The sequence below is a fragment of the Athene noctua genome, chromosome 1 (genome assembly GCF_965140245.1).
Source record: "Athene noctua chromosome 1, bAthNoc1.hap1.1, whole genome shotgun sequence".
NCBI classification, from domain to species: Eukaryota; Metazoa; Chordata; class Aves; order Strigiformes; family Strigidae; genus Athene; species Athene noctua.
In genome coordinates, this window is record NC_134037.1 from 242,772,955 (window position 1) to 242,796,943 (window position 23,989).

Here is a 23,989-nt window from a genome sequence, read left to right on the forward strand (position 1 = left end):
CCCCGCCCCCTCCGTGCCGCGCAGGCCCGTTCGGCGGAGCCCGGCGCCGCGGGAGGCGGCGGGGGCGGAGCCCGGCGCGGGGCGGGGCCTAGGGGCGGGCCGGGGGCGGGGCGGGGCCGTGTGCAGGGGCTGGGGCGGCGCGGCCGGTGACCCGGCGGCGCTAGGGCCCGGCGGGAGGCGGGGCCGGGCCGGGCGGGGCGGGGCGGGCTCGGGGGCGCTGGCCGCGCGCGCGGCGAGGGGCAGCGAGTCTCTGTGGTGCCGGCGGGGCCCGCGCGCGCCCCGCGGCCGGCGGGGCTGCCCCCGGCGCCTGCCCGCCCTGCCCTGCCCTGCCCGCCCACTCCCGCCCGGCCCAGCCCGGCTCCGCTCGGCTCGGCGCTGTGATTGGGCGGAAGATGGCGCTGGGCGGATGGAAATCCTAATGACAGTCTCCAAAATCGCCTCTATCTGTACCATGGTGAGTGAGGGGCCGGGGCCGGGGCCGGGGCCGGGGCGGCCCCCTCCTGCCCGGCTCCCCGGGGGCGGGGACGCGGGGCGGTGGAAGGGGCTCCGGCGAGGCGTGCGAGGGGCGGGCTGCGGCGGGGGGCCGGGTTTGCGCAGCGCCCGGCGGCGTGGGGCCGGGGCGGCGGGGAGGCGTCCCTGGCCGGGCAGCGGCAGGGCTGCCGTAGGTGGGGAGCGGAGCGGGGTTAATCGGCTTTGGGAGACTCAACCTGGTGCAGACGCTGATGGGATTGGGCTGGGCTGGGGGCGAGGAGGGGACGCTGCCCGTGGACGGGGTAGAGACGCGTGGGGTTCGAGCGCAGCTTTTCCCCAGCGTGTGCCGACAGCTGGGGGGGGGCGGGGAGCTTTAGGACACGGCCTCGAGTTCGGGGTTGCTTATTGCAGGTGTACTGGGTTTAGGGCAGGGTTTCTAGAAGCGCCCGCCTTCTCCCGATACGCTCCGGAATTGTCCCCAGCTCTCCGAGCACTTTACTCGCGTGGTGGGGCCGTAACTGCCTCGGCTCTTGGCAGGCGGGTGCTCCTCGGGTTACCCGGAAAAGTGTTTGCATCCCGCGTGATCTGTGCAGCCGAGCACGCTCCACGCGTTGGCATGTAATTTGACTTGTTTGCATCGATCCAGGTCCCGATAGGAGGCATCTTCCAGGGTTTGCTTTATCATTACCCTCTCTCTGGATAAATCAGAGCTATAAGCAGATCCACAGATGTGATAAGGCTCTCTTGGGACTTTTTTTAAAGTGGGGTGGGGAGCTCAGTAGATGCACTGATGGCGGAATGCTGAATTTTAGGAGAGAAATATCCCTTAGTCAGTAGAAGTTACTACTTGTCATGGAAGAGATGTATTGGCGATTTGTGGCTGAAGATCTTGCATTTGTGCTCTTTTCTACCTATTCCAATGCCAAATTAAAGTTCTTGTTCCCAAATCTCTTTCCACGGGGGAAGAGATGGTTAAGGGGCAAAGTGCACTCTGTCATCTCGTTTGCTGGCTTGCTGAATTGGGATTACAATGTCTCATAACATCAAGAAGTGGGAAATGCTTACATTTTTTATTATTGGAAACTGATTTATAGTTTTCATCAATTTTGCTGTGAAAAGGCTTTAACATCTCCAACAGGCATTGCAGAGGTGGCCCATGAGAATTTTGAATGGGTATCTGTAAGCCTATGGGGTGAGATTGCTCAGGTGATTGTTGATCAGCTGGACTAATGTTTTTTGTGATATGGGAGATCATATCTTTTCGTTTGGACCTGTAGAGTCTGACTTCTTGAATTCATGAGCTGTATACCAGCATCTTCATATGGCCAAATGTTGTAGGACATATATCATGTACTTCACAATTTTTCATTCTCTGAAGTAGTTAGATTTTAGGTTAGACTGTTGAGGAGTCAATGTCATTGGTCCTGGAGCTAGGATGATCTCATTTTATTGCAGTTCTTGCTAACATCTTTTCACCCATGGTTGACTACCACTAGCCTTTTTGCAACATAAATTAAGTGCTGGCCTCTTGATTTAGGTCCAGTTTGGGACCTCACTTTTCTGTTTCTGGACAGCATAGAAGTTTTAGGTCTGGACTGGCCAAGCAGCTGGTTTAAGATTATTCTGTATGTGTGTTTATTAGAAATGACATTGTCATTCACATTATGTCATTGACGTTTAGGTCAATCCCAAAACAATTCTTCAGCTAAAAATCTTTTTATGATTAACTAAAGTGTCTATATTCATGAAGCTGAAATTTTAATGGCAATTAGGTATTATTTGTCCAATCATAAGCGTGTGTGCTGAGATGGATAAACTCCAGGCATAAGATTTTTCCTGTGCCTTTCTGATGCATGAGCTTCGATCGCATTGTGAGATGGGACAGCTAGGATAGGATACCTGCTGTGAAAGTTTTTTCAACACTTAATAGGTAATATAAGATTATGCTTAAAAACATTTCAGTAAACACAGTGTGAAGAAACGCTTGGTGTTTACTTTGGAGTTGTTTAGAACAGTGTGGTTACGGTCAGGCAGATCTTTTTCATTTTAACAAGAGTCATATACTCATGTTTAAGCATATATTTTTGCAAAACCAAAAAGGAATATAATTGCTGAGTAATACTACTTTTTTTTTTTTTTTTCCTGGCAATTCTTCTCTGTGACAACCCACTGCTTGATAAACTGCCAGACAGCTTCCTAAAAATTCTTACAAGTTTTTCTTGCCTTTCCCCATGCCTTTTACAAGAACTCTCAGGCTGTTCCTTCTCTTCTTCTGTTTAGTTAGTACCACACCAGTAACAAGCAATTTTTGTCAAGAGACAGTTTGTGCCTACACAAACCTAACATGCACTTTTTATTTGTAACAGAGCAGCCTGGAATTATATTGAAGACGCTCTTTCACTGCAGTCCTGCATTTCACGACTTCCTTTTTTATATCCAAATTCAAGTTTCACTTCTGCTGACTCACTTATATTTTATGCATCTTATCCTTGTTGTTCAATCTCTGAATACTAGAAAGCTATATATTACATTTTACAGTACTAGCAAGTTGTGTGGATACGGTGAAGAGTGGTATCTAGTATTTTTAGTTTGTTAGCCATGGTGCCTTTGAGATGATCTTACAAGAGCGCATTTTGTCTACAAAGGGTTGGTTCTTTTGTATGCTTCACTAGTTCATTGATCTATGCTCGGTATAGATAATGTTTGGTTGTTTGGCCAGACAGTATTGGTTTGGCCTCAATATTGTTAGTCCCAGTGGTGGCAGAGCTCTTCCTGTAGTACTGTCTCCTAGTGTTGTATCCCTTTGAGCTTCCTTGGACTTCTTTGCTCTACAGCACCACTCCCATGGTTCCTTGTGATGTAGCAAGTTGTAATTACAAGGCTGGAGTTTGTGGAAAAGCACTGGAAAATACCTTTGCCCTTGAGTGGTTTATCTACTGTTCTTGTTGCAAAATGGAAAAGTTAAAACTGTATGATAACTGTATGATTGTATGATATTTTTTTTTTTTAATGTTTTTGCAGTAAAAGCAGAGCTTGGTGTTTTACCTTCATCCATGTATTAAACTGCAGTCAAAGTCTTACCTGACTGAATTATATGGGGGTTGAGAAATGGTAAAGTAACCCGTGCTAACTGCAGTGAAGATGTGCCCCAAGCTATACTCACCATAAAATAGAGATTGAATCTAGTACTTCTGACTTTTGCTTCTGTTGTCAGTAATCTGGCAAACACTTGTCAGTAGTTGAAAGGTATCAAGTCTTATAGTAGCTGAAGCAAAGAGAAGACAGAAATTATCTTTGTAGCTTAAAGCTACAAAGATGTCAGTCTCATACAGGAAGTTGTAATGGTAGTAGCACTTGTTTTTCAGTGTTTCTTCTAGAAACTGGTTGATTATGTTAGCATAACCTGAAAAAGTTTAATGACATTTTAAAATGATGCTAATCTAGAAACTGTAGCATTAGACATGAAAATCTTTTCTTCATGTTTCAGGTATTTGTCTACACGTTCCCTTCTCTGTCTGCCAGTTAAGCATCTTATATACAGAGTCAGTGTCAGTGATCGGTTCAGCTCCCCAACACTGACATCAAATACATAGTTTGTAGGTAGATGGCAATTGTGTGATGTAACATTGTGTTCTGCATGAGGAGGCTGTGCATACCTTACAATCCAAATTTTTATTTTGTTTTTGGAAGGAGTAAGACTTGAGTCATAATGAATGGCTGGTTATTGTCCTTTTCCTGCTTGTCTCCTGTCTAAGGGTACTGTCAGCAGTACCCTTTTGCCCGTTTCAGTCACATTTGACATGGGTGAAGAGGTCTCAGGTTCTTAAGTTCAAACAAGCATGTGAGGGGAAACAAGGCAGCTCGGGGGAAACAGACCCTGGCAGTGCCCAGCTGAGGGAAGGTTGCAGGGCACTTACTTCAAACATCAGAGCAGAGGCTTTATACAGACATTTCGTTGCAAGAAAATTTTATAACTAACTGTGAAATAGGTATACATGTGTGGACTTCATTACTGCTTAAGGAATTATTTGTTTACAATAGGGTTTTCAAACCTGATTGTGAAATCTGCACTTAATGTAAACTGATGTTTGCCAGAGTTTGCTTTCAGCCAGAAATAGCTATGGTGTACTCACTCCTGTTCCTTCTAATTGCAGTGCCTCCTCTGAAGCACAAATTATAATACTAAAGCATTAATAGATGATCAAGTTAACAGATTCCACAGGAAAGTGTACAGAAGACACATGCTGGAAGAAGTGAGAATTGAAAGTTACAGCAAGAAGGGAAAAGTTGTGAAAAAACAGAGCTTCAAAGAGAGGACGTGATAGAAAAGAAAGTAAACGAGGAGAGGACTAAAGTAACACAGACAAAATAACCGTGTTATGGTATTCCTTTATCCAGCTGCCTGACTTGCTTGTGTAGCAGGGTTGGCAAGAAGGAACATGTGCTGTGTCTCAGCCACTGCATTTCACTCTGGCATCATGACCTGAATCCGCCTTGATCAGTGGACTGGGGTGTTCAGGCACGTGTTTTGTTGCGGTGATTCTGTTGCAAGCACATTACATTTTACATTGTTAGACAGTTTGGGTAATTGCTTAAACCGCAGTAGGGAGGTTCGCTGATCTACTGGAGTTTTTATCAGGAGAATATTTCATGATAAATATGACATAAGATTCAAACATGATTGTGGCATTTGTCATCGTCATTTTTGTAGATGTAACATGCTACAGTATGGTAATAAAGGATGAGTCTGTACATTTGCTCTTTAAAATACTGGGTTTGTGACGCTGCTTAGTATACTAATTAATTTAGACAAATTTGTTTTAAATTTACATCAAAATATGAATTTGACTAAATTAATATAAAACAAATGTCAAATATGAGACACGAAGAAAAAAATCCCTGAAGTTGTGTAGCTGTAAAGCAATACTTATACCAGCACAGTGAATTATTTGGTTGGCATATTACTTAGTTGGATAATTCCAATTATGTAAATGTTCCTTTTTCCTTGTACCTGTATGTATACATATATTCACCTTGCAAGTTCTGAGCATGAAGAAACAATGAAATACAAACTTGGCCTCTAGTCTGGCTGACAGAATTTTTAGCTGTGTCAGTGGGAAAAACTGTTTCTAGACAAAGCTTGGATATTTAGATTGGTCATTTACCTAGTCTTTGTGTTTACTTTTTAAAGTACTGAAGCAACTAATCTGCATTGAAACTTCTAGGAATGATTCTGTAAAAATGTGGTAAAAGGATGTCTGTCCATTAATTGATATTGTCTACTTTTCTCTTTCAAATTTGTTGAAGATGTATATGAAAGCCCTACATAAGGGCAAAAAAATTTTTGTTTTCCTAGCTGAGGAAGTTTGCTAAAGTTGAATGCTTTAACAAATTACTTATTTCAAAAAAGGTCCATCTGATCTTTCAGCTGAGGGGAAAAAAAAAAACCCAACTGGATCATTTTGTAGTGTAGAACCACAATGGTGTATTAACATAAGTAGACCAGAACTGGAAAACATTTTAACCATTTTTTGTAACTCAAATTCTTTTTATAATTCCATGAAAATTAGAAATTATAAAAGCAACATACTTGTTCTTATGAAAGAGGAATTATGTGGGTTAAAGAAGCATGTGATGTGAAACGCACCACAGTGTGCAGTTTATCAACTCAATCAAGCGATTGAGCAAACGTGTTCTTTTTTTCTTCCCCACACATTTTGGGTGATTAGGTAAGTCTCATTTTTCTAAAAGGTTAATATAATGCAAATAAATGAACAATGAATCCCACTCAGCATATTTCACTTCTGCTTCCTGGGCTAGAAGCAATATGAACAATGCATTCCCATTTTGTTTGCAGTAGAAACAACAGACAAAAACTGATTTAATATAGCTATTCTGTTTGCTCTTAATCCTGATTCATATAAATACATGGAAAAGTATGAATTCATCTATTCTGATAAAACATAACTGGAAGAGTAGAATTGTGTATTTCTTCTTTAACAAAAATTCCATCAGTCCATGCATTAATTAATGTAGACAATGACATTGTGTATACCTTCACTAGTGGCACAGACAAGGAAGAATCTTCTAATGCACTGCAAAAAATATAGCACTAGTAAATAAGTGCTTCTATACTGAGCTTTATTTTTATGAAATTAAGTTTACACTTTTAATGTTTTATTCTTGTTCAGATAAGCATTGCTATTCTTGGTTACTGAGTTTCCCTTTTACTTGTAATGCCTTTCTGTCACTGGGAAGAACAGAAGTTCAGTTTTGTGGGTGTTGGTGGTGGTGTTGTCCACTTACCTATAGCTAAGGTCATGTTTAAAAAACTGGGCTTACATAGACCTATGCAACACAGTTTAGTTATGTGAGTCACCTTTTATCTTTATCATTCTTGTTTCTTGAGGGAGGTGGAGAGCATTGTAGCATCTAGCATAGCGCACGTGTGAAGGGAGAGACGGATCTTCAGAATTTTGACAGCAAATGAAAGTTCTGAGATAAATTTATTTTAAAGGGGACATTTTTTGTTTTACTCAGGAAATTTACAAGTCAAGCTAGAGGATAAAGTTGTTACAGCAAAATACTGAAAAGGTGACCCACCAAGTTATCCACTGATTCTAGAAAGGGATAGATCAAAGCCCCTTTCCCACCACAGTGAGACTAACACCAGTGTAATCTTCAAGGCACATTAGGCTGGTTATGAATCAAGTCTTTGTAAGAGAAATGCTGCCTAATAGGTTGGATGATAACAACAAGGTAAGACACTGTAAAACTGAAATTGTTTGCCTGCTTGCTGACATTTTTTTTAAATAGTATTTTTAATATGGGGTGGCATGTATTTTTTTTCTTTAAACAAAGTGCCAGGTTCATTTTTGTTAGTGTTTTAGTTCAGGTAAGGTGCGTGCAGTTCTGAAGTGATTCTCCCCGGCATCCCAATTTACCATACTTTGGTTTGCATCTTGAAATTATAGAGAGTGCACAAACTAGCTTTTGGAGGAAACTAAATCAAGCAATATAGTTCAGCTGCAGCTGGGTGTTCAGACACAAAGCCAGCCTAGAACTAATCTAGCAAAAACCCTCTGAAACCCAGAGTGTGTATGTCAGATCACAAGCAACTGATTTGCTTGACAGATTGGCTCCAGTTAGATAATCCATATGTTAGCTGTCAGGGTGTCTCTGGAGTACTAGTTCAACATGTAGCACCATAATAGCATGACCTCTGAGGCAGTGAGAAAAGGCAATAATAAAAGTGGAAACGGCATTTAACAATATTATTGCCTTAGCAAGTGAAAAACTAAGTAAACAAAAAACCCCATCAGTTGTCTGCACTTTTTTTCCCTTTTCCATTGAAATGTACAATATCAGGGCTTTTTTAGTTTGTTTTAGAACTTTGGGAGAATGTATATCTGTAAAACTTGTAAATCAGGAAAATTCTACTGTACTTAGTTAAAAGATACTACACTTTTCTCTCCTGCTGTGTTTTCTGGGCTTTTATTCCACTAAACTGAAATAAAAGTCATTTGGTTTATGTTAAATGTGTTAATTTATAGAAACCTCAAGCTCTTTTGAAAATAAAAGTTGATTAAGCGCCTCCCATGGTAAACATGGATTCTTATGCCTTCATTAAGAACTTAGTATCTAAGGAGATCTTTGAAAAATCCAGCAGCGTAGCCTTTTCCTTTAATTTGGGAGGGAGATAAGCAATAAATGTTCAGATTATTTGAACATATTTAAACTAAGGTTACGTATGATTTATCATGTTTGAAGTTAAACACAGGATGAAGTGCACAGCAGTTCAGCTTTACACCTAACTTTCATTATGTGTGAGGGCTCTTTTGTTATCATTGATACTTTAACATTGTTTCCAGGATCGTTTTTATTAACAAATAAAAGTTAAGCAAATCTTGATTTCATATTGTGGTCTTGTGTACACACCTAGTTGCTTGTCTGGGCTGTATTAAATGGAAGCTAATGCAGAAAGCATGCAGATAGGAATACAAAGCTGATGGGAAAAGAATGTAGATAGAAACATACAAGGCCGAAGGAAAAGTCAGTGAAAAAGAATGCAGGCGGGAAAGTACAGGGCCGAAGACAAAGTTAGCAACGAATAGCAAAAGAATGAACACCTGTGGTCAGCAGAAGTGTACCAGTTTGTGCAGAACAAAGATACAGATAAAAGAAGTTTTGGCAAGTTTTGGGCTTTATTTACGCAAATTTAATTAAACATTGTAAATGCTTGTAGGAAGCACCTGAACAACACATGCAGCGTATTAGAGAACATATTAGAAGCACGTGTGTACGGAACTTAGAGTACTATAAATGTAACCAGAATCAGAGAATGAACAAACGATCTGATCATCATATTGGTGTTGTGCCGTTCCTGTTCCCACATGAGAAGATAAAAACCCCGGCAGTTGCTGAACTTTGTAAAGCTGTATTATGAACTATGACAAACATGTGTTCTGTATGCTTGTATAATTACCTCTGTGCTGGAAGTGGGGTAATGTCAGGCAGTGTTTGGTGATTTATGGGTTTTATACTAATATGATGCAGAAACTGGTAAATGCCAGTATTATTGCAGTATTAGCTTTTTTGGACCTCTGTTGTGCCTCTGTTCCTTCCCACTTCTGGGTAATGACCTCGTATGCTGCCGCTCAGAAGGGTGGGGAAAACTGCGGGTGGGTGTACTAACCAAAGTTGATGATGTTCCTTTCTGTCCCCTGCACAATGTCAAAACCAAGTTAATGTGTGGGGACTGAGCACCTACTATATGGGTTGTTCAGTAAGCCCCCCAAAAAACAGAGTTTCATTTTGGGATCCTCCCACATCACAGTTAAGTGGCAGAGGAAGAAATTCCATACTTTGCAGCATACAGCACAGGCTCAAATCTCCCAAGTCTAGATCCCAAGCCCAGTAAGTCTGTCTTGGCTGATGGAAAGAGATAAACTCCACCTAGGCCTTAAACTTTCTCTGCTGTCCTCTTGTCCAAAAGATGATACGGTACCATAATAGTTGGTGGTGTCGCAGTGCTTCACCTCTGCATCTGTATTTGCATAATGGGAGGGTCAGCTAGGACTGATAATGTGTACTGTAATAATGAATGAAGAATGTTTTGCAGTGAGGAATAGGTTTTAAAATATCTTTTTGGGGGACAGATGTGAACATGCATTTTAGCATACTCTTTCAAGCCCCTGCTGCATACTGTGTTTTCTCTCTCTGAACCAACACACCATGCACAGTGTAAATGATTACTTTGGGTGGAGGAAAAACATCCTTTATGACAGACAAAAAAAAGAGCTGTAGAGGGAAGTCTGAAGTAGCTGGAGGGTTTTTATAATGGTGTAAAACATCCATGCTGGTTTGTAGTAATAAAACATTCATAAACAACTGCATTCAAACAGAGATAATGCAGTTGCTTTGAAATTATGTGAAAGTCTAAGCCTTGAATGAAACAGCCTTGAATAATCAGAAAACCATAACAATATTGGAGTATCTTAACATGTCTTTCTTATTGCCAAGTCAGGATCTTTATTGTGCTAGAAGACTAAATACAGTGTTCAAGTCTGTACAAAGCAGAAACATCAAAGTTTATACCATAATATTCTTCCTTCCAAAGATAAAATAAAGCAGCTACTCCACCCTAGCTTCGAAAAGAGAAAGAATTTCCTAAATGCCTGCTCTTGAATTTATTTATTTTTAAAGAAGTAGAGATTTTAACAACAGAATAAAAAGGCCTCCACAATTCTTTTTTGTCTGGTTTATTTGTAAATAGTATCCACCTTGCCAGAGCTCGTGGGTGTATTTCATAAGGCTGCAAAACTAAATATTCAGAAGTTGTGGAGTACTTTAATCTTAAATGAGGGTTTATACCCCTTTTCCTTACCACCAACATTGATATTTGAGAACAGCTTCTAAAGGAGTAAGCCCTGCAGCCAAATCCCTAGTAAAGAAGAGGCTTTCTCATACTGGATAATTGCAGGGGATATGACTGATGAAAAAGCAGCTGGGGCTGTGTTGTGAATGGAGCAAAGCTGTACTTGTCTCAAGTGTGGAATTTTGCTGGTTTTGCTCTATTCTGATTAAAGTTGTTAACTCCTAATGGGCCTTTGACCATGTGTTTCCAGTTTCAGAACTACTAAGCTAGATTGTGTAACCACTCTTTAAGTTCTGCAGTAGCACAATCACGTCATGGCAGATACCACATAATAGTTACTTTTAATATTATACATTTTGATACAGTCCTAATTTTAATTCTATCCCCCTTCCCTCTATCTGTAGTTAATTTGTTAAATCATGCGTGCTGTTTTTAATGCAGTTTGTGATTTTGATTTAATTTTATTGTTGTAATGTCCAGGGCTATTTGTTACATCTTTGGTGTAAAGAAAGAACTTGTTGGGAGGGAATTGCATCTGTCTTTAAGATTCTTTGCTGTATACTATGTGTTGTTTTAGCTTCACTTAGGCCTGACTTTAGACTGGAATATTCATGCTAATTTATTAGATTGATAGAGGATCTCTCTCTCTTTCTCAGTGTTGTTGTGTGCAACAAATGGGATTTAGAGTTGGATACATTTGCTTTTCTCTGAAAGCAATCAGTGTAAGAGCTCATAGAAAGCTAGGGGGTTTGTTCTCTGAATTTTCCAGAGTAGAGGTTTTTCTGTCTCTAAATAAAAACCTCTTTTTCCTTTGAAACCCAGTATTTATTGCACCAGTTCAATCAACAGTCATCAGCTGGAACCACAGAGTAACCAAAGTTACCTTCTCTGATTTCTTTTTGAGGATCGGACCCAACAGATTTGTTGGGCAAAGGCTGCAGCATTTGTAATGCACACCAACACTAGCTGCACTATGTTGTCTTTCAATTTTACAAAGTTCAAGGTATTTAGCAAAGCACTTTTAACATTTTATATTTCCATTCTCTTTGCTTCCTATGAACAATCTGCATTTCTTAACTTTTTCTGAAATGTGCTATACAGTATGAAAATTACACTTCTTAAGAGGAGCTCACCATTTGGCCTTGTATCACCTTGCTTTGCAATACTGTATTAATACAATTGTTATTAAAGAAGATCCACTCTGAAAATAATAAATACAGAACAGCAAAACAGTGTAATTGCATGAAAATGTATTAAAATTATATAACTTTTAGATCTTCTTGAACAGAACATATTTGGAAACACATATCTTGAAGGTATTTTGGATTATGTTGAAATAATTTTCTTGTGGTGGAAGAGTGTTAAGTTCTCTATTATAAGTATATAAGCATTAAGTTACGGCACAGAAGACTTACTGTCTGCTTTAAGACCTGTGTGACATGGTTTTGTGGACAATCTAAACATCCTGAGAGTGCAAATCAACAGAGAACTTGACTGATTTTTCTGCATTTATGGCTAATACCCTGCCTATGAGTTTGTCTCTGCGTTAAGCAGAATTTGTCTTTGTGTTAAGCAATAGTCTAACTGAACAAGCTTGGTTGATTTGCCATGTGTTAATTGTTGAGCTGGATCACAAACTCCACTTTCCCCCCCTCCCGTCCAGGATGCAGACAGGAAGGTGTTTCATCCATTTTCAATATGCAGTCTCTCATTTATTACTGTTTTCCTCCCTCCTGACTAGAGAGAGCTTCAGCGTAAGTAAGCTTAGTAAACCCAAACTCTTATGATTGGTTTTGATCATTTATTCATGCCAAAAAACTTCATGTTTTTTCTCAACTAGTTAAATTCACTGTTCACGTAGTTGCAACACTAATATTTTACTGCTTTTGTTTTATCTAGGGCGCCAATGCCTCAGCTTTGGAGAAAGAGATTGGTCCAGAACAATTTCCAGTCAATGAGCACTATTTTGGTTTGGTTAATGTAAGTTTCAGTCCATAACTTCATTGCTTTGAAATGCCATGCACAAGTGGATTTGTTAAATTACAAGACTGCAACTGAGTGAATAACGAAAACACTGAAAGATACAGTCGATGAATATACATACTTACTGAAACATGTCTCAGTATTTGGTGTATTCGTTGAAATATGCTATTGAAATAATTGTTGAAATTGGACTGTGTACTTAAAACTTTATTTCATTTTACTAATTGTAGGGTATTTTAAAAATTACTTTCTTGCTATTAAAATGTATGTCTAAAAAAGCTTTAAAATATGTAGCTTGTAGTTCAGAATATGCTAATCTAAGTGAATCAATACAGTGAAAGAAAAAGAACTGTGAAAGACTTGATATGAATTGTTACATCTGCTATTTGTATTAAGATTTTAAAAAAATACTGAGCTCAAAGGGGAAAGCAGTGATGAAAAAAACCATACCGAATTATTTGATTCAATTTTAGTTTTAAGGAATAATTTAAATTTTAATTTCTGGTGTTATCCATGGAAGTGTATCTTGTGAGAAATTGAATTGTTCTGAAATGAAAAATTATTGTACTTTCAGAAGCCCCAATAAAGACATAGTTAAACCAAGTTGATTTAACAAGAGCTATCATCTTGCTTTTCTTAACAAAACTAATTACTTCTAATGATGTCCTGCTACTGTAACATGCATCTCTACCTCTAGGTTCTTAGCACAGACATGGTTCAAGAGTCTGCAATCCGAGTATGCGCTGTGCAGTCAGTAAACACTGATAAGATGACTTACATGCATCTCAAATGCCATGACTTAAATTAGTCATTTTTTTCCTTTCTCATGAAAGTTGAAATACATTCAAAATGGTGCGTTGTTTCTCTGAAAAGAGGAAATACAGTAGTTTAACTGTTAATACTTGGTTTTAGTTCTGTAGCAGAGCTTAGGCTTTCCATCAAAGCCGTTTTTATCTTTTCTCAAATCTCTTATTCTGTTGACAGATAACCTGTTTTCCTAATTTCTTGTCCAAGTTCAGAGAGTATTTAAAATTTAACAGTAACATTGTATTGTACGCCTAATCTTGAAGTTTTACATATTTTTGTACCCTTAAGAAAAGTTACAGTAAAGGACAGTCTTCCTAATATATATTTAATATCAACAAATTCTGTCTTTCTGTAGTCCAGAGGGAGTAGGAAATACGAGGGGAGATCTGTCTTTAAGTCATTGCCCTCAACCATACACATAAGAGTCAGGCAGCTAAGATATCTCAGAGTGCTCTGAGATATCTGCTGTGTAGTACAGGAATGTTGCTTATTTTAGCTTCAAACAATAAGGTTTTATGCACCAATATTCTTTGAATTGTAACAAACAGTAAACCGGAATTCCATTACATCTATGTCACACTTAGTGCCGTGTTTTTCAGGCACAGTGGCTGGCTAAGGAAATTCAGTCATATTGTTGCTTGGGTGCTTTTCGGATCTGTTCTATAAATTGTGTTTGTTAACACAGTATGTATATGCCATAAATACGTAATAAGCTTGCAGAATTTAAATCCATCAGGAAAAGGAAAGGTAGTGACCTTTTCATTAGCAAACTATGTATGGCCAATGGCCATTCAGAAAGAATGACAGAGCTAATGATAATTAAAAGAAATATTAGATAATTAGATTAAATTAAGAATACTATTTAAAATTAAATTAAGAGTACTATCAAATTGAGAAGTGATAGAAATCACAATTTTTGCTTTCATTGATTTCTCCAATTGTTTTACAGCAATTACAAGAAGTGAAGCTCTTAGATGTTCATTAACATTTTCTGCTAACTTTTTCTAATTTGTTTATTGATTTTTTTTGGTCCTGACTTTGTCCAGAGTAATGGAAAAAGTGGAGATCATGTGGAAATCAATAGCTCTCTTCTATCTGTGTGATAGCTAGCCATTTGTGATGTCTGGAATGCAGGACAGGATTTTCGATAAAGATGACAATTCTGAAATGTATCATTTACCCAGAGGTGGTGTAAAAGAAGGAAAGGTAGAAGCACTGTTATCTCCTCTCCAGCTTTGTGGCAGAATCTAGGGATTATTCAGAGGATGTGCTGAAAGAACAATTGGAGAGGTAAAAGGAGAATTAAGAAAGGGCAATTATGAGAAGCATATGCAAGACCAGATGATTGATGGGATGTTTGATTCTGTCAATGAAAGCTCTAAATGGAAAACTCAGCTTAGGCTTGAAAGGACAATACCATTCACTAAATCGGCAGGAAATATTTAAGTTATATGATAGGATGAAAATGTTAGTGGTATGCTGTCCCATATGCACGGACAATCGGGCACGTCAAGTCTGCCAATCATTCTTTCCCTCTACAGTGCAGTAATGCAAACTATTCAAATCTGCATGCTTCAGAAATTAAATCAATTATTTTACCCAATGAGTATGAAATAATGAACATTTTTCATCTCATAAGAGCTACTTTAGTAGCTCTTCAGCAGTTTACCAGATTTGTAGAGTAGAAAGTTTGGTTATTCGGTCTCTTGCAATGGATCTGTGTGTTTCAGAGAAATCCTATTTACTGGCGTGGCCCATTGCAACAAATAAAAGTTGTCAAAGCTGCCAATGCATCAGAGTTGGGAGGAACCCTAGAGCTGCACAAAGACAGTATTTTAAGCGGATCTAAGTTCTTGTAGATCTCTTGTTCATTTTTGTAGATCTATGGGGTTCAGCAACCAAGTTTCTTCCCAGTTGTATGTTGCATCAGAAGAATAAACTATAAGGCTGTAGGTCTTAGTGAGTGTGTGGTGGTTTTATTGCAACTTTCACGATTGTCTCTCTTTTTTTTTTTATTTCCCACACAGGTTGGGGTGTTGTAACTTTGATTTCGGGAAAAAAAAAAAAAAAGAAAAAGGTGTGTGTGTGTAGCATACAGAGTGCAGTATTTTTGTGAAAAGAAATAATCTGATTTCTCAGAATTTAAAACAGAACAATATGAACTGAAAAGACAAAATGTGGGGTTTTTACTTTTCCTAGATATACTCGTCTTAAGATGGTCCTCACAGAAACAAGGAGAGAAGCAATAAACCAGTTGAAAACATGGTTTGAAATAACTCCACTGTATAGTCTCTATTACCTTCCCTGGAATGAGATAGAGAAGTTTCAATAGCCTGTACAGGCTGGAAGTTTAAGATACAAAATAAGAATGATGGTTTTTCTTATAGTTTTCTACTGCTATTCTGAGGCAGACTTCACAAGTGTTTCATTATGCAGTGCAGCACTTGCACATCTTCTTGCAAGTGTGCTTCTGAGGTAGTGCTAACTGTAAAGTAAGGGGCGAATGAAGGTGTCTGCTGGCCAGGTTAGCAGAAGAGCCGAGTATTAAAGAAACAGAAAGAAAAGTATAAGTTCAGTAGGTGGTGGGAGGATGGGGACTCTGGAACAATGTCTTGGGTGTTTTCTAAATGAAGGGTGTGTTTTTGTATTGGAGTCAAAGATGGGAAGTTAGGTAATAATCCTGGTAAGAACAGTGTTTAGTCGTGTAACAGATTGCTGTTTGCTTAGTCTAGAAACCTCCTCACCTTTTCTCCCTTGTTTAGTACAGGTACCATTATAATTTTTTAATGATTGGAAGCTTTTATTTTAAAAAGCTTTTAGGTTTTGAAGCAATAAAGACTGATGCTTTAGATAGAAAACAAATGTGAACTATTTAAATTTTTTTCAGGAGTTTTGTTTTCAATCTTCTATTGCCCACTGTCTTTCTGAATGTGGTTGAAGAAAACCTTTTATGAACTTAATCTGCTTGCTTTTATTTCCTACCCACAGGCATGCAGGTTAACATAAATTCATACTAAATTAATCTGAATTTTGTTCAGTGTTCTGACTTCTCTGTTGCTTCATATTTTGGTCATATCTCACTGCCTGTTTGCCATTATAATTAATTTATCATCAGACTATTCCTCTTTAAAATAGCAATGTTACGAAATTTCTGATTTGCCACCTTTTCATCTTTTGACACTTGCTGTAGAAATTTTAGCATTTCTATTTGGCCTAATTTTAAGAAATTTCTTAACATTTAAATATAGTTCTCTTTTTATGGCTGTTTCTAACTATAAACTCATAAATAGTTAGCTTACAATATTAAATGTTTTGATATAAACTACTGTGTGATTTCATCTACTTCCTTTAAGGAGAAAAGCCCTGGTTTTCCTCAAGCTCATTGACTTACTTGAGTGCAGATTTGGACCATGAAGAAGCCAATATAAGCATTTTCCCTAGCTTAAATAAATAAAAATAGCAGGTGTTAATTTCCTCAGATTTTAATATGGAGATCTTAAGACTTCTTAATATCTTTTTAAAAAATACATTTCTTACTCATTCTTTTAGTGTCTTGCGTATTGAGAAAGTAGTCTTCATATTTCATTAATTTAAAATAAAGGAAAACAATTTACTTTCCAGTTTTGTGATTAAATTGCATGGTGCTCTTGTTTGTCTCAGTCAGAAGAGAGCAAAAAGCAGTAATTTCCCTGTTATTCCTAAGATGTAAGAGCTTTTAGTTCTTTTTTTCTTGAAAGAACCTGCAAATTATCTCTAAATGCACTCTTTTTGCTATATAGGAGTCTCCCCATCACAATATAGTCTTAGAATTTCCTACCCATTTATGCTACTATCTTTATATAAAACATAAATATGAACATTATTTTTACATTTTACAGAGTGTGTGTAGTGGGTATGTGGTTCAATTTGCAGGTTGAGTGACTGCAGCTGAAAGGTTGGATTGCTTGCTGAGGGCCTTATAAAGATTTTTCTCACACTTTCAGTGTTAGATAATAGGTTTCACTGGAGGAGGGCAGCATAAAATGAGAGTGTCTCTATCCACCAACAGCTGATGAGGGCTTCACGGAGATGGTGGGGAGGTTTGCAGTGTTGGGTTGAGCTGGAGACAGCGTCAGTGACTGCAAGACTCAAGTGCCTGAGTGCTGTAAAGAGTATGGGGAGGAGGGACGTCTGAAGCATCATAGTGCAAAGAAGGTTACAGGTGCTTTTCTTGCTGACTCTGCTTGCCCCCTTTAAATTCAGTGGTGTGTCTCCTTCAAAATGCACATATCCTAACTGTGCATTCCTTTCAGTCTCGATTTGAAACCACCAGCTGTGCCATAGCTTTGAACCCTAAACAAGCCATGTTGCATTGTTTTAAGAAAACTGAATGACAATCCTGTCACCCTAAAATGAGAATTGAAAATGTACGAACAAGTTAAAGCAGTTATTTCTGACTTTGATCACAACTAATAAGGTTTGGAGAATCCAATTTCTGAAGTGTCTGAGAAGCTCGCAATTTACAGCTGAATTTCTTCACAGTACAAGGTCATGCTGTGCCTGTTCCTTACTGTTGTGGCTGACTTGTGGTAGATGGGTAGATATTTTTACCTGGGCATATTTTGGGAGCTGTGAAATGGTGGTATTTGTTGAGCGTTTTGACCCAAGTAAATGCAAAATATTGCTAGTAAATTTACAGATGAGACAAAATTATATAGCATGGTTCAAATTTACGTAGGTTTTTCTTGCATTAACATACAGTGTATTTGTTAATCCTTTGCAAAACAGAAATATGCTTTACTGTTTAAAAATCAAGAAGCAATGATTTGCATAAAATTTATCCCTGCTTATGCATTCTCTTATACTTTGGATTTAATTTTACCTCTCTACAGTAATACAGTGCAACCTAATAATTCTCTCTCTTATTTTATAGTTTGGGAATACATGCTACTGCAATTCAGTTCTTCAGGCACTTTATTTTTGTCGACCATTTCGAGACAAAGTCTTAGCATACAAGAGTCAACCAAGAAAAAAAGAAAATCTCCTTACATGCTTAGCTGATCTCTTCCACAGTATAGCCACACAGAAGAAAAAAGTTGGAGTAATACCTCCCAAGAAATTTATAACAAGATTACGAAAAGAAAATGGTAACTTTTTTTCTTGTGTAATAATTATAGCAATTATGATTTAATTCTGAAGTTGACATAGTGAAATACCTAAATATTTGTTACGCATGGAAAGTGTTCTTGGGGCTGCAGTATAAAGAAGAGGTGACCCTAGAATAAGGGTGTAACCCTGGAGCCATTTTGAGAGAGAATCCTTGTCTGTCTCTCTTCATGTAGAACTGAGTGTATTGTCAGTGGCTGCTTAAGAAATTGCTTGCTAATTTTGCCTCAGTATGAATTGTATTTTTATAATCAGAAGTGATCGTAGAAGTTCTGTGTTTAAGAAAACATTACTCTTTGAATACAGGAATCCGTCTACCAAACTGAATGTGTGGAAATGATGTTAAGATGTCCTGCAAGAATCTAGCTTAAAAAGGATTAATGAATTTTAAAATCACTGAGTAGTTTTGGCTGATTTTTTTGAGTGTAATTGATATCCTAAATTTCAAGAGATTTCCAGAGATTTAATATTTCTTGTTTCTTATCTGCAGGGCTAATTGGTCAAAATGTTTTAGAAAAAAATTCGATGTTAAAATATAAATGAAACCTTGTAATCTACTTACTCAATTTGGATACATTTTTATAAGAATAATGTACTTTTTTTTCTAGAAAATAACCGCTAGATTTAAATAAACTGTATGAGGTACCATATTTAACACTGCTGCAACAGACATGTTCATACTATTGTAATCTCTCCAATACTATATATGCAGACTAAAAACGTGTTTAAATGTTATGATGACCATCTCTCCAGTAAAACGAAATAAAATATTATAATGACATTGCTAATTTGAAGTGACCCCTCCAGCAAATGCACATTAAGAGCTGTAATAATATTGTTAAGAAAAGCTCTCAGGTAATGTACAGTCTCTTATCTGTGCAGAATAGAAAACTGTCATTCAAATCTTTGGTAAGTATACTTGAGAAGGTATGCTGTATGTTGATGCATTTACAGAAATAGTTCACTATGTCAATGAATGCTGACTAACTATGACAAATGTGGAGAATGGTTCAAATGGAAAGCAGAAAGTAAACCACAGGGGCCATTAAGTTCTTTTTAGAAAGTGTTCTTTTTAACGCTTAATTGTGTCATGACACTAAATTTCTAAGCAGGAGAAGGCAATTGGAAAATCTTCATTAGAGATGTGAAAGTTCAGCTCTTGTTGGCTTTTTCGGTCTCTTAAATAATGATACCTCACCTTTTCTACAAATAAATGGCTAAATTGTCAGGCAACAATTACATCAGATGTGCTCTTAAGTGTTTATTGTAAAGGTATATCATTTTGAGCTTTAAGGAAGAGTCAGTTAACAAATCAGGTAGGCATGCAATACCGATCTGGATCCTGTTCCAGTCAGTATCCAGCTATATCAGGGTGATGGCTGAGGCCATAATGTATTCCAGACTACAGTGCTGCTATTCCATCCTTACTTTCAATGTCTGAATACAACATACATATATTAATGACCTTAAAGCTTAACTGTTTGGGAAGCAGCTGCTGTCTTGAAGTCAGCTGAAGGTATACTGTTATGTTTGCTTAAATTTCTTCTAATCATAAACCGAACGACGTGTAACTTTCATTCTGTTGGACTTAATGCGAATTTACTGACTGGGCACATAGCCCTTAGAGGTCTGTGACGTGATGCTGTGAAGAACCTCTGAAGTGTTTTGCCTCAAGAGACTTGTAGCTCTTGTTCTGCTTTGATTTACTTGATTAAATGAAGACCTTAGAGTTGGTCAGATTCAGAGTTGAACTTAGTCTTCTCAAAAATAGTGTAGTTCACTAAATAAACTATTTGATTCATACTCTTGGCTGACCTATTGCAGTACTTAATTTCTCTAAATGATCTAGATTAGCAACAAATTCTTCCTACTTTGCTAATAACTCAGGACTTTTTTTTTTTTTTTTTTTCCTATTTGAAGTTTACTCCTGGGTGCCATCATGGGAATGATAGTAAAGCTTCCATGTAGTTCCTTTAGGCACTTCAGAATTTAAGCTTCACTGAGTATCTTTTTCATTCATCTTTCCAGTCCTGGGAGCTATTCCTCCACTAAAGGCCAGCCTCTTAGTATATTCCTGTGCTACAGGCAAATTGCAATTGTAATTAATTGAAGTAATCGCATATTAAAAGACTTGTATGATATTAGCTAGTGATACAGAATGCTTTTTAAATTGTTGAGTAAATTTCCTTGTAACAATTCCTGGTCAGAGAGAGAAGTAACTATAGCTAAATCTGATTAAATGCCTTTATGGTTTTCTTAGTCCCATTCCTAATATGAGGATTAGTAGCAGCAGAGAATTTCTTAGGTTGACATCCCAGGGGACTACAGTAAATGGTGGTTTCAGGGTAGTACCAATTTGAACATAAACAAGAGAGTAGACTTGTAAGAAAGAGAGTTCAAGCTTATGCTTTAATCTGTATCATTTTTATACATTGCAAGTATATGCCAGTGAAACTATTCGCCTTCTGCTGGATTAAATTAAAAAACTATTATGCTTAGAAATGTTGACAAACTGAGGACATGAAGCAGAAAGTACAGTGAATTAATTATCATCTGTCCAACAAGTCCACCAGTAATAAAAGTGCCACATATAACAATCTCCAGAAGCAGTATTTCAGATCTTGAAAGACAGATCTATTTGTCACTTGAAATCCTAATTTGAAACCTGTTTGCTTTTGCTCTGGCTAGAACTTCAGGAAAATACTTCCTTACCTACAGATCTTTGGGAAAGAAAGTAGTTCTTTAAAAATATCAGTATCTTTAAGTTTTTAGTCTTAATCTTATTTTTATTGTTAATACTGATGACACTGTGCTTATGACAGAGTATCAGTGGATTTAAAACCCTAAGAGTGAAAATAAATAAAGCAACGGTTTGAGCATTTATTGTTCATATACTTCCTGTGATAGAACATACAGGTAATGAAACATTTCCTGTCATAAGTTCTCAGTTTGTTTCTGGAAAATATAAACATCTAATGCCACTTGAGATGCCCTGTGTTATCCAAGACATTGACCCAAGATTGGCAGAGGTAGCGTAGCATCTGTAGGAGATCCAAATCATCATGGAGGCTGGACAGGATGAGTTGTAACTTTTCAGGTGGCACTACATGTACGCCTGTGTTCAGGTAGTTGAGTCATGCCCTAGTTTTCTTGCAGAATGGTTCACTCTTCTGTTAATTCTGATCAGCTGAGAGATTTCTGTGAATGTAAGCTGACTTATCCGCCCCTCTTCCCACACCCTATATTTTTGGCTTAGTTTATGAAGTATGTGTTTTGGGTTGGTGTTGTATTGCATGAATAATTCAAGATGTGAAATAAAGGCTGGTTTTGATATTCGACTTATTTTAAAAACTTTTTTGTAGTATGGCACTAACCAATTAATTTCAAAAAACCTTCTGTTGTGTTCTATCTTGTAGAGCTTTTTGATAACTACATGCAGCAGGATGCACATGAATTCTTAAACTATCTATTAAATACAATTGCGGATATCTTGCAAGAGGAAAGAAAACAAGAGAAACAAAATGGTCGGCTACCTAATGGCAACATCGACAATGAAAATAACAGCCTGCCAGACCCAACCTGGGTTCATGAAATCTTTCAGGGAACATTAACTAATGAAACCAGATGTCTTACTTGTGAAACTGTAAGTCTGCATATATTTTGTAAAATAAATCCTTCCATGTTTCAGAACTTCATGTTTAATGATCCATTTATCTCAACAGACTGACATACTAGATTAGTTTCCTTCTTTAGAAATCTTACATTTTTATGAACGTTTGCATTTTTTCTTTGTTAGTAAGAAAATTTCAGCAGCTGATGCATGAATTATAGGAAAAAGCTTTTGGTCAGTATTAGGAAAATGCCTAATTGAATTTTTGTCTGTGTGATCGTAACCAACTTCAAAATTTAGATCAGAAAATTCTAAATCGATGTATTCCTGAGAGCAATGAAGCCTGCTACTTGGGGATGTGGAGTTCTTCTCAAATTTAATATCTTAAAAATTTAATGTCATGCTTAGTGATACATTTCATCTATGAGTATTCTGAATCAGTTTCCACTGATTTCTAGTTTTTAAATGTAAAGCCATTGAAATCAAGATACTAGGGCTTACTTTTGGCACTGAGAGAGGGATTCTCAAAGAACATAATGTGCAGCAAAAGTAATCCTTTCCTAAATGTCTGTCCACAGGAATTCTTCTAATACTAGACCCTGAGAAATAAACTCCTACTTTAAGTAAGCTATACTAATTTTCTTTGAGAAATTCTCAAGTTGAGAATAGTTCTACCATAAGAGAAAGCATATATTTCAGAAAAACTTATAATTGAATTTTACCTGCTTGAGAAAGAGAAAAAGCAGCACAATTTGAAAATTACAGTAATTCTGTCATGATCTATGCCTTAGATATTGTAAAAGCTAAATGACTGTATTTTTGTATGACTCTTCATACCTATTTTCCTTAGCTTAATTAGGTAATGCACTTATTTCAGCATAGCATTGGAAAGGAGGAATTAATCAGATTAAATCTGTATATTTCACATGTAATTTTCTCCATTTTCTAGAAGTAGCTACCTCTCTCTATTTCAAAGAAAATAACTTCCTAATATCATATGTAATGTAACTACAGACTTCAGTAGGTCGTGGTATTTTGAGTAATTTAGGTGCTGATTTCTAGCTACCATATTTTCTTTCCTGGTACATTTCCTCTCCCTAGTAACTATTTCATGGCAACTGTCAATTGCCTCTCTTTTAGTTGTTCAACAGGTTTTTTTCTTGTTAAAAAATGAGTTTAGCTTAGTCTTTTAACATGTCTGACATCATTACCTTTCCTCACTATGGCATAGTGAATTACTACTGTCAGGATTTTGATCTAGGTACAGTCCTTAATACAATTTTAAAATGTTAATATGCTCTTTGCCAGTATATTTTATTAGTTATCAGGCCTATCACAATTTTGAGAGTTTTACTAATATTGCTCCGTTCTATTTTTGTTAGCTGTTGCTAAACAGGATATGCCATGTCTGTTTGCCACTGTGTCTCCTTAGACGGTTGAATTTTAAATTCAGTGTTCTAATACACATTGGTTTTTAGTATATTAGGGCTTTTGTTTTCCAAGCCCTAATAATCTGGAAACTATTTTATCAATTTCTGTCTGTTCAGTATATCAGTTTATGTCTAATTAAAACACAGTGACCTGAAAATGAGCACTTGGAAGCACATTTAGGTACTTTAAATAAATAATATTACTGTGACTAGTGTCGTATTTTCAAATATAGTGAGCATATATGATTGTGTTTATTGGAAGCTGTTGGCATTTAAAGTCTTTCTGTGTTAAAAAATATAACTTCAAATGTCACGTGTACTTGAATATAGCTAGTGTAGAAGTGTATACAGCAATAGTGGATGAATTAGTGCTTCTTAATGATAAGACAATAATCTCAGTATATTTTTTTAATTTAAATTTGGAATTTAATGCATTCTTAAATATAAAGCATAATATACCTTTGTTTTAAGTGAGAATGATTATCTTCTAACTGGCCAAACCTAAATGTTCCTAAAATCAGCATGGCAAGATTTTATTCTAATTTCAATTGTCCTGATTACAGAAAATAACTTCTTTCCAGGACCATATGGTCTCATTAACCCCTCTTTAAGATTAAAAAATTAACTGACTAAAGATTTAGCCTCAGTTTAAGTACAGACAGTGGA

At 37.4% G+C, this 23,989-nt stretch overlaps 1 protein-coding gene across 1 annotated transcript in view; it reads left to right on the top strand.

The window, feature by feature from the left end:
* The first annotated feature begins 263 nt into the window (after nt 1-263).
* The window catches only part of USP12 (ubiquitin specific peptidase 12), a 45,377-nt gene continuing 21,651 nt past the window's right edge, over nt 264-23,989 (top strand). Inside the window, exons 1-4 of the mRNA XM_074915002.1 lie at nt 264-454; nt 12,248-12,328; nt 18,051-18,264; nt 21,700-21,926. Coding sequence (XP_074771103.1) covers nt 407-454; nt 12,248-12,328; nt 18,051-18,264; nt 21,700-21,926 — 570 coding nt within the window. The 5' untranslated portion in view covers nt 264-406. The remainder of the gene's footprint in view (nt 455-12,247; nt 12,329-18,050; nt 18,265-21,699; nt 21,927-23,989) is intronic.